Source organism: Cygnus atratus, chromosome 24 (assembly GCF_013377495.2).
Source record: "Cygnus atratus isolate AKBS03 ecotype Queensland, Australia chromosome 24, CAtr_DNAZoo_HiC_assembly, whole genome shotgun sequence".
In the NCBI taxonomy this organism is placed as follows: Eukaryota; Metazoa; Chordata; class Aves; order Anseriformes; family Anatidae; genus Cygnus; species Cygnus atratus.
The window spans coordinates 6,332,263-6,349,917 of NC_066385.1; the positions used below are offsets into that span (position 1 = coordinate 6,332,263).

General features: G+C 74.1%; 3 protein-coding genes across 3 annotated transcripts; 2 read left to right on the forward strand and 1 right to left on the reverse strand.

The window, feature by feature from the left end:
- The first annotated feature begins 792 nt into the window (after positions 1 to 792).
- On the forward strand, positions 793 to 7,867 carry ATXN7L2 (ataxin 7 like 2). The gene is made up of 11 exons (XM_050715273.1): positions 793 to 922; positions 2,698 to 2,769; positions 2,853 to 2,957; positions 3,036 to 3,204; positions 3,277 to 3,575; positions 4,164 to 4,246; positions 4,357 to 4,598; positions 4,682 to 4,853; positions 4,946 to 5,067; positions 6,271 to 7,114; positions 7,853 to 7,867. Exons 1-11 carry the CDS (start codon positions 793 to 795, stop codon positions 7,865 to 7,867), a joined length of 2,253 nt encoding a protein of 750 aa, XP_050571230.1.
- A 1,564-nt stretch (positions 7,868 to 9,431) lies between these two features.
- AMIGO1 (adhesion molecule with Ig like domain 1) lies at positions 9,432 to 10,898 on the reverse strand. Its single transcript, XM_035569162.1, has one exon. It carries the CDS (start codon positions 10,896 to 10,898, stop codon positions 9,432 to 9,434), a length of 1,467 nt encoding a protein of 488 aa, XP_035425055.1.
- Positions 10,899 to 16,221: 5,323 nt separating this feature from the next.
- Positions 16,222 to 17,624, forward strand: GPR61 (G protein-coupled receptor 61). Its single transcript, XM_035569180.1, has one exon. It carries the CDS (start codon positions 16,284 to 16,286, stop codon positions 17,622 to 17,624), a length of 1,341 nt encoding a protein of 446 aa, XP_035425073.1. The 5' UTR covers positions 16,222 to 16,283.
- Positions 17,625 to 17,655: the final 31 nt, after the last annotated feature.

Here is a 17,655-nt window from a genome sequence, read left to right on the forward strand (position 1 = left end):
GTGGAGCCCCTGCGTGTCCGGCTCTGTGCGGGGGCGTATATGGCACTGCTGTGCCGCTCCGTGCCGGGGGGTCGGACCCCCTGGGGGCTCAGCTCCGTGTGAGGGCACGTACGGCACCCGGGGGCCCAGCTCTCTCGGGGGATGTACGTGAGCCCGGGGGGTCCTCTGTAGGGGTACGTGGCGGGGGGGGGGGCAGCTCTCTATAGGGATATACATAAGCCGGGGGGGGGGGGTCAGCTCCCTACAGGGCTATACATTAAGCCGTGCGGCCCAGCTCTCCATGTGGGTGTATTTGAAGCCCTGGGGGCCCAGCTCTCTATAGGGCCATACGTTAACGCAGGGCCCCAGCTCCCTATGGGCCGTATGTCAGCCCCGGGCCGCAGCTCCCCGTTGAGCCGCGGCTCCCAGCCCCCCCCAGGGGCTCCCCTCGCAGCCCCCGTGCCCGCCCCGGTGCCGCTGCCGGCCCGGTGCCAGCTCGCCCCGCGCCGCCCGGGGCCGTGCCGGGAGCCGCGCACCGACCGCGGGCACCCGCCCGGCACCGAGCTCGCCGCCGCGGGGCCGCCCCGCACCGGGGCCCGGCGGGGGGAGCGGGGGGGGGGGGGGTCCGGTGCCCCTCGGTCCCCGCGCTGCCCCCGGGAGCCCCGGGGCGGGGCCGGCGGCGGGACTACACCGCCCGTGGGGCCGCGGGGCGGGCGGGGGCGCGCGGCGCATGCGCGGGGGCGCGCGGGGCGGGGGCGGCGGCGGCGGCGGCGGCGGGGGGGGCGCGCTCCCGCGGCGGCGGCGGCGGCGGCGATGGCGGCGCGTGGGCGCGCGGCGGCGGCGGCGATGGCGGCGGCGGAGCGGCGGCTGCCGAGCCTGGACGAGTTCGCGGGGCAGAGCTGGAGCGCCTGGGTGGAGCGGGCCGGGCCGCCCGCCGAGCCGGGTGAGGGGCGGCGGCGGGGCGGGGGGGCGCCGGGGGGCGGGGGGGGGCCGCCGCCGGACGGGGCCGCGCCCGCCGCCCCCCCCCCCGCTCCTAGCGCCGCCGCGCGGCGGGCAGCGGGCAGCGGGCACCGGGCGGCGGGCGCCCCGCACCGGGCGGCGGGCGTCCTGCAGCGGGCACCCGGAGCGGAGCGGAGCGGGAACCGGGCACCGGAACCGCGGGTCCGTGCCGCCGCCGTGCTTGTGCGGGAGCCGGGCGTTGGGCACGGGGAGGCGGGCGCCGGGCACCGAGCGGGGCCGCGCAGCCGGCAGTGCCCGCGGGGAACCGGGAGCCCCGGTACCGGCACTGCCCCAACCGGCTCCCCCGTTCCAACTGCACAGGCACGGCTGGGTGACGCTGGGTGCCCAGTACGGCTCGGCTGGGTGGCACTGGGTGCCCAGTACAGCACGGCTGGGTGACGCTGGGTGCCCAGTACGGCTTGGCTGGGTGACACTGGGTGCCCAGTACGGCTCGGCTGGACAGCACTGGGTGCCCAGTACAGCACGGCTGGACAGCACTGGGTGCCCAGTATGGCACGGCTGGGTGACACTGGGTGCCCAGTACGGCACGGCTGGACAGCACTGGGTGCCCAGTACAGCACGGCTGGACAGCACTGGGTGCCCAGTATGGCACGGCTGGGTGACACTGGGTGCCCAGTACGGCACGGCTGGACAGCACTGGGTGCCCAGTACGGCTCGGCTGGGTGACACTGGGTGCCCAGTACGGCACGGCTGGACAGCACTGGGTGCCCAGTACGGCTCGGCTGGACAGCACTGGGTGCCCAGTACGGCTCGGCTGGTTGACACTGGGTGCCCAGTACGGCTCGGCTGGACAGCACTGGGTGCCCAGTATGGCCCAGCCGTGCAGGACACCACACAGCGTCTCCCAGTGCTGGGACAGCCGCCTGGTGCGGCCAGCAGGGACGCGTGCTGCTGGCACAGCTGGTGGGGACACGGGCGGCACTGGCCACCTCCCGAGCATGTCACAGCCGGGCGGGCTGTCCCCAAGACCCCCCATGTCCGCGGTCACTGCAGGGCCCGGCACCTGACAGCAGGGTACCTCCGCGGTGGCTTTGGGCTCCAGCCCCTCTCGCGGGTGCTCTCAGAGGTCTCTGCCCCTTCCCCTCGGGCCCAGGAGGCCCTGCTGGTGCCTGTTGTGGTGCCGTGGTCCCTGCCACCCGCTGTCCCCAGCCCTCGTGGGGTCCAGGCCTTGAGCAGCTGAATGTCACCCACCGGGTGCCACCCTGAGCCTGGGAGGGGGGGTAGGGGATGGGGGGCCACGGGTACCCCACGGCATCAGCTGATCCCGAGGCCGGCTGAGGGACCCGTCCTCACGTGTAATTTTCGCTCTTTGCATCATTTTGGGAGCGCCGGCCGGTGTTTGACAGCCAGGGGACACGGTGGCTGCAGCTGCAGGGTTGGGGACAGGGCAGCACCCGCGCCTTTGTGCCCGACGCTGGCTGCGGGACGGGGCAGGCGGGAGCTGAGGCCGGCACAGCTCGTGACAGCGATGGCGCTCCAGCAGGAGCTCACCCACTCGCTTCAGCCCAGGTTTTACCCACGGAGGCGCGGGTGGCGGAGCCAACAGCCGCTCCTGGCTCCCGGCACCCTCGGGTCCTGAGCTCTCTCCGCGGATGGGACCGGCAGCCGTTGGGTGCTGGTGCAGGATCCGGCCCAGGCGGCACCGCGCTGGGGCACGCGGGATGCAGCCGGGTGCCGCTGACGGGTTTTGGTTCCCAGCAGGGTTGGAGCCGGAGGAGAGCAGCAAGAGCGGGAGCAAGAAACTGGACGCCATGACGCTGATTAAGGAAGGTAAGCTCCCCACTTTGGGGAGAAAACCCGTGGTTTGGGGACCACGCGTGCCCTGAGGCACCTGACCAGCCTCTGCCCCGCAGACATGTCCATCTTCGGCCACTGCCCGGCGCACGACGAGTTCTACCTGGTGGTCTGCAACCACTGCAGCCAGGTGGTGAAGCCCCAGGCCTTCCAGAAGCACTGCGGTAAGTAGGGGCATGCGGAGGGTGGGCGGGGGGCCGCAGAGCCCTGCAGCGGGCTGACGGCGGGCCTTTCCCTGGCAGAACGGCGCCACGGCCCGCTCAGCAAGCTGTACGCCCGGGCTGCCGCCGGCAGCCCCAAGTGCCACGCCGTCAACGGGCAGCCGGCGGCCAAGGCGCTGCGGGAGAAGCTGCCGGGTGCCCGCGGCCGGACCCAGCCGCTGCCCGACAAGGCGCAGAAGGACAACCTCTGGTGAGCAGCCGGGCCGCGGCACGGCCCCCCCGGTGCCGCCGGGCGCCTCTCACCGGCCCCTTCTCTTCCCAGCTTGTTCATGCCTGTGGTGAACCTGGAGAAGATCCCCAGCCTCCCCAAGCCGGACGGGCACGGGATCAAAGTGCCCCCCAAAGCCCTGCCCGCGCAGCCTTCCTCCAGCTCCAAAGACCCCCCGGGGAGACCCTCCCCGACAGCGCCGCCGAAAGAGCCCCCGGTGCCGGCTGGGGTCGGGGGGGACTTGGCGCTGCCCGCCGCCGGCCCCGTGCGCAAGCCAGAGAGCGTGCCCGCCCCGGGGGAGAAGGAGCCGGGCGCCTGCAAGCCGCCCCCCAGGTCCCACAAGAAGCCGGCGCGTGAGTCCCGCTTCCCCGCCGGCCGCGGGCGGGGGGTGCCGGTGGGGGCCGCGTAGCTGCGGGCCGTGGCGCGGGCTCCCAGGCCGGGTCCGGCTGCTCGGCGGCTGGGTTCGGCGCAGCGGCGGGGTAGGTAACCTCGGCGGCTCCGTCCCTCCGCCCACCCGCGGAGGAGCCGCGGTGGCCCCTGACGGCGGCCCCGTTCACCCGGCAGGTCTGGGGCCCCCCGCCGCGGGGGCGCCCGGAAGAGCTGCGTGCGGCGCGGGAGCCGCGAGCCCTGCGCCGTGAGCAAGAGCGCGAGCCAGGGCTGAGCCCCGCAAGCGGGACACGGACAGATGCTGCGGCGCTCGCGGGCACTCTCAGGCTACAGTGAGCGATGCCACGGCACGACCTAGGCGCAGGCCGGGGGCCGGGGGGATCTCACCCGGCTCCGGCGGGGAGCCCGGTGCCCGATCTCACCGCGGGGGCTCGGGCAGCGTGGGAGCCTCCTGCGGGGCTGGCGGAGGCGGCGGCAGCCCGGTCATCGTGCGTGGCTTAGCCCCGCGCCCCCCTCAGCCCCCCCGGCATCCCACTGCCTCGCTCTGCCCGCAGGGAAGGAGTGCGACCTGAACAGGCAGTGCGGCGTGCTGAACCCCGACACCAAGAAGATCTGCACCCGCCTGCTGACCTGCAAGGTAGCGCCTCGGCTGCGCCGGGCGGGGGGATGCGGGCCTCGGGTGGTGGGAGCCGCGGTGCCTCCCGGAGGGTGCCCCCCACCTCGTGTGACCCCCCGCCCGTCCCGCAGATCCACTCCGTGCACCAGCGCCGTGAGGTGCAGGGCCGCGCCAAGGACTTCGACGTGCTGGTGGCCGAGCTGAAGGCCAGCTCCCGCCGGGAGTCCCCGAAGGAGAAGAGCCCGGTGAGGAAGGAGCCGCTCCCCGAGCGCCCGGCCCCAGCCGCCCCCGCGCTGCCACAGCCCCCCGCCGTCCCGCCCAGCGCATCCCCCTGCCGTGCCAGGCCCCCCCACTCCCACTGCCCGCCCCCCAGGTGAGCACCCGCCGTCCCCACCGCCGGCATCAGCCCCGGCCATGCCCGGCGGCCGCGGCTCTCACCGCCCCTCTCCGGCGCAGGGCCAGGCTTTCCTCCGACAGCGACCCCGAGGAGGGGGACGCGGGGCTGTTCCCCTTGCCCCTGCCCAAGGGGGGCAGCCGGGGGTCCAGCGAGGAGAGCGAGGAGGAGGGGGCCGAGGACGCCCACCGCCCCGACTGCCATTATGCGGCACGCCCGCCGCGGCCACAAGCGGTGAGTTTGGGGGGTGCCCCCTCGCGCTGCTGCGGGTGGGCTTCGGGGGTGCCCACCCTGACGCCCCCCACCCTGTGCCCTCCCCCCCCCAGTTCTGCACCTTTGGGAGCCGCTTGGTCAGCCCGGGCTGCTACGTCTTCAACCGGCGCCTTGACCGCTTCTGCTCGGCGCTGGGCTCCATGCTGGAGCGGCACCTCAGCTCGCACATGTGGAGGTGAGGGGGGGCCGGGGGGCATCCTGCCGGCCAGCGTGGCGCTTTGGGAGGGACCCAGGGGTGCCCAGGGCACCGAGTGGGGCCAGAGCGGCAGGGTGAGGTCTGTGCGGGGGTGCTGTGTTGGGGCCCATCCTCTTTTATATCTTTATTGATGGCTTGGATGAGGGATTCGAGTGCACCCTCAGTAGGTTTGCAGCTGACACCAAGCTGGGGGGAAGAGTCAATCTGCCGGAGGGCAGGAAGGCCCTGCAGAGGGACCTGGACAGGCTGGGTGGATGAGCAGAGGCCAAGGGATGAGGTTCAACGTGGCTCAGTGCCGGGTCCTGCACTTGGGGCACAACAACCCCGTGCAGCGCTGCAGGCTTGGGGCAGGGTGGCTGGAAAGCTGTGCAGAGGAAAAGGACCTGGGGATGCTGGTCGATGCTCGCCTGAACACGAGCCGGCAGTGTGCCCAGGTGGCCAAAAAGGCCAACGGCATCCTGGTTGTGTCAGGAAGGGTGCAGCCAGCAGGGCCAGGGAGGTGGTGGTCCCCTTGTATTGTGCTCTGCTGAGGCCGCACCTCGAGTGCTGGGTTCAGCTTTGGGCCCCTCGCTACCAGAGGGACATCGAGGCCCTGGAGCGTGTCCAGAGCAGGGCTGCGAGGCTGGGGAAGGGCCTGGGACACAAGTCCTGTGAGGAGCGGCTGAGGGAACTGGGGGGGTTCGGTGTGGGGGAGAGGAGGCTCGGGGCAGAGCTCGCTGCTCTCTGCAGCCACCTGAGGGGAAGGGGTGGGGAGCTGGGGGTCGGCCTCTTCTCGCAGGTGACTGTGATAGGGCCTGAGGGAACGGCCTCGAGTTGGGCCAGGGGAGGTTCAGGTGGGAAATGAGGAGACATTTCTGCTCAGAAAGAGCGGTCAGGCGTTGGGACGGGTTGCCCGGGGAGGTGGTGGAGTCCCCGTCCCTGGGGGTGCTCAAGGAGAGGTCGGGCCCGGGGCTCGGGGACAGGGTTCAGGGGGTGCTGGTGGCAGGGGGTGGCTGGACCAGGTGATCCTGGAGGTCTCTTCCCAACCTTAATGATTCTCTGGGGTGGGGGGGTGCCCCCGTGCAGCTGGGGGTAGCCACTGCCTGGACTGGTTCCGTCTTCGCAGAGACTGGTGGGGGTCTCATCTGGGCAGGGAGCAGCAATTTGGGAGTCCCTCTCACCATCTCCTGTCCCACCCCACAGGAAGATCCCTCCGGCCGCCGAGCCCCAGCTCCACACCGCCCCGGCGCCCCCCAGCCCCGCCGGCCCGCCCTGCGGCCCTGCCGCCCCGGCCCCCCCGCCCCACACACGGACCCCCCCAGCCCCCGCCGGGCCCCGGGACAGCCGGGTCCCTGCCAGCATCAACTACACGGTGGGGTCCCCGCACGCAGCGGCCGCCTGCAGCCAGCCGGAGTGCGGGGGGGGCGGCAGCCAGTCCATCACCTCCCCGCTGCCGGCCAACATCCCCTCGCCCTCCTTCAGCAAGTTGCCTTCCACCAAGGCCAGCAAATCCTCCCGGGCCAAGGAGGCGGCGGGCAGCACGGAGCCGGACGCCGTCGCCCGCAAACGCAAGCAGCCCCTGGGCGCCGCCGCCAGCCCCCCCTACAAACGGACCTGCCCCGGGGACGGGGCGAAAAGCAAAAGCCCCGGCTGCCAGGTCTTCCACCCCCCCGGAAAGACGAAAGCCGCCCTGGTGTCGTCATCTGCCACCGCTGCCCTCAATGGCTCGGTGTGCGCCGGCGGTCGGCTGAAGCGGGGCCCCCCCCCGGACTGCCACGTCCCCCCCAGCACCACGTCGGAGCCCCGGGGCTCGCCGCTGCACGGGGCCGGGGTGCCCCCCCCACCCCCTCGCTGCATCTCGGAGGACGAGGCCAAGAAGCGCAAGAACACGGCCACGTACTGCCGGCCTGGGAAGCCCAAGCATGCCGCCCCCCCGCCAGCCCCACCACCCACCCCCGGCCCAGCACCCCCCGACCCGGGCTGCTCCGTCCGCAGGAAGAAGCCGGGGACACCCCTGGGCTTCGAGGACAAGCGGAGTGCCCTGAAGGTAGGGCTAAGGAGGGGGTGGGGGTGCTGGGGGGGTCCCCACTCAGATCTGGGGTCGGGAGTGGGTTTTTGGGGGTGCCCCCAGGCATATTAGGGACCACGGGAGCTGAGCAGCATCAACTGGGTCTCACAGGGCAGTGAAATTGGGGGACCCCCCAGGGCCACCAGCACCCATGGGGGATGGGATGGCACCCACCTCCTCCTGGGGCTCGGGGCCACTTGTGTGTGCCCGTTCCATGAGGGACACCCTGGTCCTGGTTGGGGGACACCATGGGGACAACGTGGTGTGGTGGGGGATGGCAGGGGAGATGCCGTGCTGATGTCGTGCTGGTCCCTATGTGGGGGACACCACGGGCACCCTCTGGGGACATCCGTGTCCCATGTTGGGGATGCCACGGGGACCCTCTGGGGATACCCTGGCCCCAGGCTGGGGATGCCGTGGACACCCCTAGGGGACACCCATGTCCCAGACTGGGGACGCTGGAACCAGGTAGGGGACTCTGTGGAGGACACCGTGGTCCTAATGGGTTATCCTGGTGCTGTGGGGCTGCCGGTGTCACCCCTCTGGGGGTGACTGGCATGGGGACCCTCTGGGGACATCCTAATCCTGGGAAGGATTTGCCGTGGGGATACGCTAACCCTGGGTGGGGGACACCGCGGGGACGCCCTGTCCCTGGGTGGGGGACACCGTGGGACCGGGGTCACCCCGTGGCTGACCGGCGCCTCTCCCTCCCCGCAGTCCAAAGCCCATTAACGGAGGGGCCGGGGGCTTCCGCACCGCCCGGGGCTTCTGTGCGCCAGGGAGCCCCGCGCCGCCGCCGGGAAGCACCGAAAAGCCGACGAGGGGAGAAAAACCCAAGAGGAGAAGAAGACAAAAAAAAAAAACCTCCAGAAAAATACCTCAAGACTCTTTGTTCCTGTTCCGTTGCTGCTACCCCAACCCCTGGGGAGAGGAGGTGGCCGCGGCCGGGGGTCCCGGGGCAGGAGCGGCCGCGGGGCCACCACGGGGCCACCACGCTGGCCGGGGGCCGCCGCCGGCTGCGGATATTTATAAGAATTCCTATTGCTGTTTTTTTTTTTGTTGTTTCTTTTTTAAAAAAAAAAAAAAAGAAAAAGAAAACCCGTATTGCACGGGGTGGGAGGGGGGCCCGGGGGGGGCTCCCTGAGGTCCCCGCGGTGCCGGGGGCAGCTGCTGGGGACGTGGCCCGCGAGGACGGCGGGGGAAGGCGGCGTCCCCGGGAGCCCTGTGGGGACCGGGCGGGGGGTCCCCGGTTGCCGCAGGGGACGGGGGGCGCGGGGCGAGCGGGACCCGGGGAGGGGGGGCGCTGAGGGGGGTCCCCCGGAGCCCCGCGGTGTCGCTGTCCCCGCGCCGCAGCCTCCTGCGCAGGACAGGCCCCGCCCACCGCCCCCATGCCCCGCCCACCACCAACTCGGCCCCGCCCCCCAGCAGGTAAGACCCCGCCCCTTTCATCAGCCCCCACCCCCTTCTGCCATGCCCCTCCCACCAGCCCAGTGGCCCCGCCCCCCGTGGCTTGGCCCCGCCCCACCCGGGGGTCCTTGGGGTGCTGGGGGGGGCCCTGGGGGGCGAGGTCTCGGCGCGTGGCACAGCAGCGGGCGGGGAGCTCACGTTTATTGTCACCGATGCAGCAGCGCGGCCGGGGGACGGGGACAGGGGGCGTGGGGGGGGCTGCGGGGGCAGGCAGGGGCTGGGGGGGGGATCCCCGGCCCTGGGACCCCCCCACGCGTGGGGCAGCGACGTTACCCCCCCCCCCCCCCCCCGGGACGGGATCCCGAGGGGGGCGCAGAGCGGGGGTCTGCTCGTGGCTGTGCATTGAACGGGGGGTGGCGGGGGGGGGGGGGGGGGCTGCACCCCACGGGTCCCCGAGGGTGGCCGTGCCCCGAGTCCCCCCCCGGAGGTCTGGGTGGCAGCTGTGGCCTTGGGGACATGCTTCCCGGGGGGGTCATGCGTCGCGATAAACATGCGGGGGGGCAGCGCTGTGGGGAGGGGCGGCTGGCACCTGGCTGCTGGCCCTGGGGTGCCCAGGCAGCGGGGGGGCAGGGGCGGCCCCGTGTCCTCGGGTGCCGTCAGTGGGGGTCCTGCAGTGCCCCGACCCCCGGGGGGGCTCCAGGTCACGCCGTCCCCGCCAGAGTCCCCGTGTCCCTTGTGTCCGGCGTGGCGGAGGCGACCTCTGCGGAGCCCGGGCTGCGATGCACGCGGCGGGGGGGCCGGGCCGGCTGTCCTTCCTGCACCCCATCCAGCGCGGACCGGGGGAAGGGTGCGGGGGGGGGGGGGGGCTCCAACACCGGGGTGCCCCCCCCTACACCACGATGGGGGTGTCCGAGAACACCGAGCTGACCGAGTCCGGGTCTGACACCTTCCTCTGCGCCCGGGGGCCCTCCCGCGCCGCCGCCGCCGCCATGGCCGGGGGGGTGCCTCCCGCTTTGAACCTGCCGTTCTGCCCCCCCGGGGGGGCGCGGGGCCCGGCGGCGCCGTGGGGCTGGGGGGTCTCTCTGGCGGCGTGGTTGGGGGTGGCGCTGAGCACGGAGGAGTTGAGGCTGTCGTCGCGGGGGGCCGGCGTCTTGTCGGCGCCGCGGCAGCAGCAGCGGCAGGGGGTGAGGTACAGGTAGATGAGCACCAGCACCACGCTCAGGATGCAGCCCACCAGCGTGGTGTAGGCGGTGTTGAGGCCGTCGTGCGGGCCGTGCAGCGTGAAGTTGTGCACCAGCAGCTCCACGTAGAGCGTCTCGTTGAGCGCGGGGCCGGCCACCCGGCAGGCGTAGGTGCCGGCGTCCTCGGGGCGCAGCGCCCGCAGCTGCAGGCTGCCGTTGGCCAGCACGGCCGCGCTGCCGTTGCCGGCCTCCTCCGGCACCCGCTCGCCGCCCGGTGTCACCCAGTGCCGGCTGTGCGCCGCCCGCAGCCGGCTGTCGCAGCCCAGCGTCACGGTGTCGCCCAGGTGCGCCTCCAGCACGGCCTCGCGCGCCTCGCTGCAGTTGAGCAGCTCGCGGCCGGCCAGCGCCAGGATGCCGACGGGCGCCCGGCCCGGGGCCGGCAGCAGGCAGCGCAGCTCCTCCTGGAAGTCCAGCACGGCGCTGAGGCGGCGGCGCCAGCCGCGGGCCACCAGCTGGAAGAGCGGGCAGTCGCAGGCCAGCGGGTTGCCGTGCAGGTAGAGGCGGTCGCGCAGCCAGGCCGGCAGCGCCTGCAGCTCGGCCACGGGGAGGCTGCGCAGGCGGTTGGCCGAGAGGTCGAGCAGCGCCAGCTGCGGCAGGCGGCTGCCCTCGCGCAGCAGCTCCAGCGGGAAGCGGGCGATGTGGTTCTGGCCCAGGTAGAGCTTGCGCAGCCGGCCCAGGTTGTCGAAGGCGGTGCGGTCGACGGCGGCGATCTCGTTGTTGTAGAGCAGCAGCACCTCCAGCTCGGCCAGGTCGCTGAAGAGGTTCTCCTCCAGCGCCCGCAGGCGGTTGGAGGAGAGGTCGAGGTGCCGCAGGTGCGGGACGTGCGCGAAGGCCTCGGTGGACACGAAGGCGAGCCCGTTGTGGGACAGCAGCAGGGCGTGCAGGTGCGCCAGCCGCCCCGGCGCCCAGTCGGCGCGCAGCCGGCTCAGGTTGTTGTGGCTCAGGTCCAGCACGGCGGTGAAGCGGGGCAGGGGCGCGGGCACGGCGCTCAGCACCGCCTGCGAGCAGCTCAGGATGTTGGAGGCGCAGACGCAGCGCGGGGGGCAGCTCCCGCCCGCCGCCCCCGCCGCCAGCGCCAGCGCCGCCACCGCCAGCAGGGCCCCCGGCCCCGCCATGGCCCCGGCACCGCGCTCGGCCCCGCCGCGGGGATGGGGACGGGGACGGGGACGCGGTGGCTCGTGCGGCCCGGCGTCACCGCATGCGCCGGGGTGCGCGGTGTCACGGCACGCAGGGCGCCGGGCGCCCGGGGTCACAGCTCGCGCCGCGGGGAGCCTCCGGTTGCCAGCGTCACGGCGCGGGGTGGCTCCGGCCACCCGGTGACACCGCGGGGGGGGGGGTTGGGCCAGCCGGTGTCACGGCTCGGTGTCACGGCTCGGTGTCACGGCGCGCACCGGGCTTGCTCCTCACCCGGTGTCACCGCGCGGGGTGGCTTTGTCACCCGGCGTGGCGCTGCAGGGTGCCACCCGGTGTCCCGGCAGGTGCCGGGCCCGCTGCTCGCCCGCTGCCACCGGGCGGCTCCGGGCTCCCGCTGCCTCCCCCCCTCCGCCAACCGACCGGGCCCGGCCGCGCCGCTCCCGGTGCCCCCCGCGCCCGCCCCGCCCCAGCCCCGCGCCGCGGCCCCGGCCCCCCCGCGGCGGGCGGGAGGATGCCCCGCTCCCCTCCCCCCCCCCCCGACCGGGCGTTACCGGGGCCCGGGGCCGGGCCGGGCCGGTGCCGAGGAGGGCAGCGGGGGAGGCCGGGCCGAGGCACGACGACACGAGCCGGGCCGGGCCGGGCCGGGCCGAGCGGGGCTGAGGCGAGAAAACCGAGCGGAGCCGAGCCGAGCAGAACCGGGCCGAGCCGAGCAGAACCGGGCCGAGCCGGGCCGAACCGAACCGAACCGGGCCGGGCCGAAGCGTGCCGAGGTGAGCCGAGCCGAACAGGGCTGAACCGAGCCGCGCCGAGCCGATCCGAGCCGATCCGAGCCGAGCCGGGCCGGGCCGGGCCGGGCCCCGCGGGGCTGCAGCGCGCCCGCCCCGGGACAGCGGCCTGGGGGCGGCCCCGGCGCGGCGGCCCCCGCGCACGGCGGATCCTCATTGGCTGCCGCCCCGCCGCACGCGGCCAATGGCAGCGCCGCCCGCTTAACCCCTCGTGGGCCGCGCGCCGCCCCCAGCCCCCGGCCCCGGCCCCGGCCCCGGCCCCGCCCGCACCCGTCAAATCCTCACCGCAACCGCACCCCAACCCCTCCCCTCCCCATCCCATCCCCGGTCCCCATCCCACCCCCATCCCACCCCCATCCCACCCCCATCCCACCCCCATCCCATCCCCACCCCACCCCCATCCCACCCCCATCCCATCCCCACCCCAACACCTCCCATCCCCTCCCCATCCCACCCCGATCCCACCCCCATCCCAACCCCTCCCCTCCCATCCCATCCCATCCCATCCCCTCCCCACCCCATCCCCCTCCCTATCCCCATCCCCTCCCCTCCCATCCCACCCCCATCCCATCCCCACCCCAACACCTCCCATCCCCTCCCCATCCCACCCCCATCCCACCCCCATCCCATCCCATCCTGCCCCCATCCCATCCCCTCCCATCCCCATCCCCTCCCCTCCCCACCCCCATCCCATCCCCTCCCCACCCCCATCCCACCCCTCCCATCCCACCCCCATCCCCTCCCCTCCCATCCCACCCCCATCCCACCCCTCCCCACCCCATCCCGCTGTGCTGGGCCCACCTGCAGCACCCGCCCCCGTCCCTCAGCACCAGCGCAGACCCCGAGGGCCCGGCGCACACCCCCTGGTACCAGCACCAGTCCCCCGGTACCGGCCCGTACCCCGCAGTGCCGGCCCAGACCCCCCAGTCCCACCCCAGTTTCCCCAGTACCATCCCCGCCCTGGCAGCGCTGGCCCGCACCAGCCCGCTCGCCACCCCCAGGACGAGGGGGGGACCCCCTGCCCTGGGACCCCACTGAGGGGCACCCTTGGGTGCTGCCGCCCCCGGGCAGGCAGGGGGTGACCCCCTTCCCCCCCCCGACGTGCACTGTTGTTTCTCTGCCTCCCGGGCGTATTTTTAGATGCAAACATTTGTGCCGGTTTTTTGGGTCCAAAATTAGAGGGAAAGGAGCTGCAACAAACAGCGCCGTGACGATGCAGCTTTGTAGTTGTGGGGGGGCGGGGGGGGCGTAATCAAAGGGGAGCTCCGGCAAGGCCCAGCGGGGTGTCCCCAGGGTGCCCCTCGCCCTGTCCCCCCCCCCCCATGCCCCCACTGCCCGCTCCCTGCCCCAGCTGGGGCTTCTGCACCCGTGCGCCCGCCCCGAGCCGGGTGACGCCAATGCTGCCCCCCCCGCCCCCCCGCTGCCGCCGTCCCCTGCCGCTGGGCCGGGATTTTTGCCCTTTGATCGTCCTCAATTTCTCTGCCGTAATCCGGGTGCTAATCCCTGCCCCGCGCCCGCTGCCAGCCCGGCCCCCGCCCCGCACTGAGCCCCCCCCAGGCAGCGGCACCCGCGCCCCCCCTCCTGCCCCCCCCGGTCCCAGTGGGCTCCGGGTGTCCCCGTCCCTGGGGACCCGGCCGTGCGGGGCCACCCGGGAGCACGCGCGTGCTGGCACGTGCGGGAGGCGCGGGCACGCGCACACCCGAGCACGCGCACGCTGCAGCCACGCGCACACGCGCACGGCCCAGAGACACGAGCGTGCGCGCCCCCGACCGCACGCGCACGTGCCGCCATGCCAGGTTCACACGCGTGTGAGCACACGCACGCAGCCGCCACGCGTGCGCACGCCTGTGCGCAGCCACACGCGCACGCCGCACACACACGTGCACGCCCGCTCACCCTGCGCCTGCAGCGGGGCTGCCACTGCCGGGGTCATCGGGGGCCTCTGGGGGGGGGGCGATTGGGTGCGGGGGTGTCCGGGCGCTGGGTGCCTGGGCGCTGGTCGCCCCCCCCGTGCCCCATCAACCCCCCGGCACCAAGGCGCAGGTCGGGCTGGGCGGCGGGGTGGGGGCCAGCGGCCAGCACCTTCTGGGGGGCAGCCCCCCCCCCCCCTCGAGCCGCTGGGGAATGCCCCCCCCTGCCCACGGCAGCCTCGCCTCCTGCCCCCCGTGCCCCGTGCCTCAGTTTCCCTGCCGTAGCGTGGTCCGGAGGGGGGGGCCTGGGGTCTCCCCCCACCCCCCCTGAGACGCACCCGTGTGCGAGGGGTGCGCGGCCCCCACTGCGGGCACCCTGCTGGGTGCTGAGGGGTGGGAGCGACGCTCCCGGTGGCTTCCCAGCTCCGGGATGGTTCTTGGGGGGGTGCTGGGCCTGGCTCCGCACCCAAAATGCTGGGGTGCTGGGGGGGGGGGGAGGGGGGGGAGCAGCACGGCCGAACCCCCGCCTGCACCGAAGCGCCGTTGGGGTGCTGCCGGGGTGGGTGGGCAGCCAGGTGCCGGTGCCGGCGGTGCCGGTTCATCCGAGGTCCCGGGTTTCTAATCCGGTGCGGCCGGGTTTATTTTCGGGTGCCCGTGGCCTAGCGGTGCGCACGTCACCGCCGGGCCTGCGGCAGGGACTCGGTGCCCGCTCGCCGCCTGCCCCCGGCACGGCCGCCCCCGCACCCGGGGGACGGGGCCCAGGGCACCGCCGGGGGAAGCTCCCAGCCTGCGTAGGCCTTTAGGGGGGGCCGGACCCCGGGGAGCGGTTGGGGACCCCCCCACGTTGCAAACTGCTGGCCGGGCGCCTGGGGAAACTGAGGCACGGCACGTGGCGGGGGTGCCCCCCCCCCCCCCCCCCCCCCCCCCCCTGTCCCAGCGGCTCCATCGCTGAACTGGGAGGAGGGGACGGGGCTCTGGGATGGGGGGCGCAGAGCCAGGTGCCCTGCACCCCCCCCAGGTCCCCCACCCCACTGGCCCTGTGCCCCTGCACCCGTCCCCATCCCTGCTCCGTGCCCCCCGGTGCGAGGCTGCCCCGCGGCCCCGGATCGCCCCCCCCAGGTGCCCCCTGCACCCCCTTGCCCCTTGCCCCCCCCTTTGCCTCCCCCCGTGCCCCCAGGGGCTGCCGTCTCCCAGTTCCCCCAGTGCCTCCAGAGCCCTCCCCAGCACCCAGCCTCGGGCACCGCACCCCCACACCCCCACCGGGACCACCCCGGCGCCACAGGGACCCCCCCACCTCACAGCGACCCCCCCACCCTCAGAACGGACCCTCCGGGCCAACAGCGCCCCCCCCGCCCCCACGAGGACCCCCCAGCCTCGGGGGGGGGGCTGGGGAAACCGAGGCACGGCCGATGCTCGGGGCCGCAAGCGGGGCCACTCCCCCCCCCCCCCCCCAAACCCCATCCCCTGGGGGCGTTGGGCAGAGCCGCGACCCCCCCCCGGGACCCCGCAGCTGGGGGGGGGGAGGGGCGCTCGGCGGGGCCCGGTCCCCCCCCGGTGTCCCGGCCCGGGGCCCGGTGGTCCCGGGGAGCGGCGGCGCGGGCGGGAGGCGCTTAGGACCCAGCAGCCCGGTTGGTGCGGGAGCATCCCTCGCCGCAGCGGCTCCAGCACCGGCCCCGGCCCCGAGCATCCCCGCCCGGCTCCGGCCGGGGGCCCGTGGAGCCCCCCCGGGGTAGGTGCCGGGGCGGCGGCGGAGCGATGCCGGGGGGGGTGTCGGGGAGGCAGGGCTGGGGGCGGCGAGGGGGGGGGGGGCGGTCAGACCGGGGGGGGCACCCCCTGCAGCCCCCTTCCATCGCCGGGGGGCACCGGCTGGGCTCGGGGACCCCCCCGCACCCTGCCCCGGGGGAGCACCCATGGGTGGGGAGGGGAGGGGGGGGTCTCCGGAGGGCCCCCGCCCCGGTCCCCACCCTCTCTGGGCTGCGTTTGGGGGGGGGGGGAGAACCCCTCTGGGACGGGCTGGGGGTGTGGGGTCACACGCGGCCCCCCCAGGTGAAGGGGGGACCCAGGCGCCCAGGACCTGGTGTCCCCAAGCCGGTCCCAGCACAGCCACGCGCGGGGCCCGGGCTCTGGGCGAAGGATGCAGGTGGGTGTTTGGGGACGAAGCAGGCGAGTTTGGGGGGTTTAGCCCCAGAATCGCTCACTTTTCAGGGCAGGAAGGGTTCTTCTCGAAGAAGGGGTTTGGCGGAGGGGTCGCGATGTGGGGGAACCCAGCAGTGCCCAGGGTGCGGGGGTTGCGCTTGGCAGTCACAGCTGAGCTGGGACACCTGCCTGGGGTCTCGCGGGCCCCAGTTTGCCCCGCCGTCCCCGCCGTCCCCGCCGTCCCCGCCGTGCCACCCCGCTGACGGCTTCCCCTTCCCCGCAGGCACGCGGCTCTGCCCGGCGGAGAGGAGCGGGGAGATGAGCGGGGCCGGGGGGCACCCTTGGGTGCACTGAGTGCCGCGGGCTCGGCAGGACCCACCCTGCCCCGGCACAGCGGGGCCGGGAGATGGCCCGGAGCCGGTGTCGGGCGTAGGGCGGCGGCGATGATGTGAGCACCCAGCGATGCCCCGCGGCCCCGCGCCGGAGGCCCCGAGGATGGGCGATGGGCCGGTGAGCGCCGGCGCGGCGGCACAGCATGGAGCCCTCCCTGCCCGCCCCGTGGGCCTGGAACGGCTCTAGGGCGGCGCGGGCGCTGCAGCCCTCCCCGGGCCCCATGCCCCCCAACGGCACGGCCGACGGCAAGCCCAAGGACGTGGCCTCCAAGTCGGTGGGGCTCTTCTTCATGCTGCTCATCGACCTGACGGCCATCGTGGGCAACGCCGCCGTCATGACCGTCATCGTGAAGACGCCGGCGCTGCGCAAGTTCGTCTTCGTCTTCCACCTCTGCCTGGTGGACTTCCTGGCCGCCCTCACGCTCATGCCGCTGGAGATGCTCTCCGGCTCGTCCATCTTCGACAGCCCGGTTTTCGGCGAGGCCATGTGCCGCGTCTACCTGTTCCTCAGCGTCTGCTTCATCAGCATGTGCATCCTCTCCATCTCCACCATCAACGTGGAGCGCTACTACTACGTGGTGCACCCCATGCGCTACGAGGTGCGGATGACGGTGGGGCTGGTGGCCTGCGTGCTGGTGGGCGTCTGGCTCAAGGCCGTGGCCACCTCCCTCGTCCCCGTGCTGGGCTGGCTGTCCCCCGACCGCCCGCCAGCGCCTGCCGGCCGCGGCTGCTCCTTGCAATGGAGCCGCGGCCCCTACTGCAAGTTCTTCGTGGTCTTCTTCGCCGCCTTCTACTTCCTCCTGCCCCTCCTCATCATCGTGGTGGTCTACTGCAGCATGTTCAAGGTGGCGCGGGTGGCTGCCATGCACCACGGCCCCCTGCCCACCTGGATGGAGACGCCGCGGCGGCGCTCCGAGTCGCTCAGCAGCCGCTCCACCATGGTGACCACCTCGGGGGCCCCCCGCACCACCCCGCAGAGGACGTTCGGGGGGGGCAAGGCGGCTGCCATCCTGCTGGCCGTGGGGGGCCAGTTCCTCTTCTGCTGGCTGCCCTACTTCTCCTTCCACCTCTACACGGCCCTGAGCGCCCAGCCCTTGGCGGGGCCGGCGGCCGAGACCGTGGTCACCTGGCTGGGCTACTTCTGCTTTACCTCCAACCCCTTCTTCTACGGGTGCCTCAACCGGCAGATCCGCGGCGAGCTGGGCCGGCTCCTCACCTGCTTCTTCAAGCAGCCGCCCGAGGAGGACCTGCGGCTGCCCAGCCGCGAGGGCTCCATCGAGGAGAACTTCCTGCAGTTCCTCCAGGGCACCGGCTGCCCCGCCGAGCCCCGGCCCCGCCTCGACACCCCCAGCCCCAAGCGGGACCAGCCCCCCGTTGACTTCCGCATCCCGGGACAGGTCGGCGAGGACGGGGCCGAGGGGCCGGAGCGGCGCGGCGACGGGGTCCACGTGCCGGCGGCCGCCCCTCTCGACCCGGAGCTGTAGCGTCCCCGCGGTTGCGTTCGGCTCAAACACG

Excerpts from the sequence above, each read along its gene's own strand:
- GPR61 (XM_035569180.1), top strand. The coding sequence starts at position 16,284 with ATGGAGCCCTCCCTGCCCGCCCCGTGGGCCTGGAACGGCTCTAGGGCG.
- ATXN7L2 (XM_050715273.1), top strand. The coding sequence starts at position 793 with ATGGCGGCGCGTGGGCGCGCGGCGGCGGCGGCGATGGCGGCGGCGGAG. Across the intron at positions 3,205-3,276 it reads GCGCAGAAGGACAACCTCTG|CTTGTTCATGCCTGTGGTGA; the intron begins GTGAGCAGCCGG and ends TTCTCTTCCCAG. Across the intron at positions 3,576-4,163 it reads GTCCCACAAGAAGCCGGCGC|GGAAGGAGTGCGACCTGAAC; the intron begins GTGAGTCCCGCT and ends CTCTGCCCGCAG.
- AMIGO1 (XM_035569162.1), bottom strand. The coding sequence starts at position 10,898 with ATGGCGGGGCCGGGGGCCCTGCTGGCGGTGGCGGCGCTGGCGCTGGCG.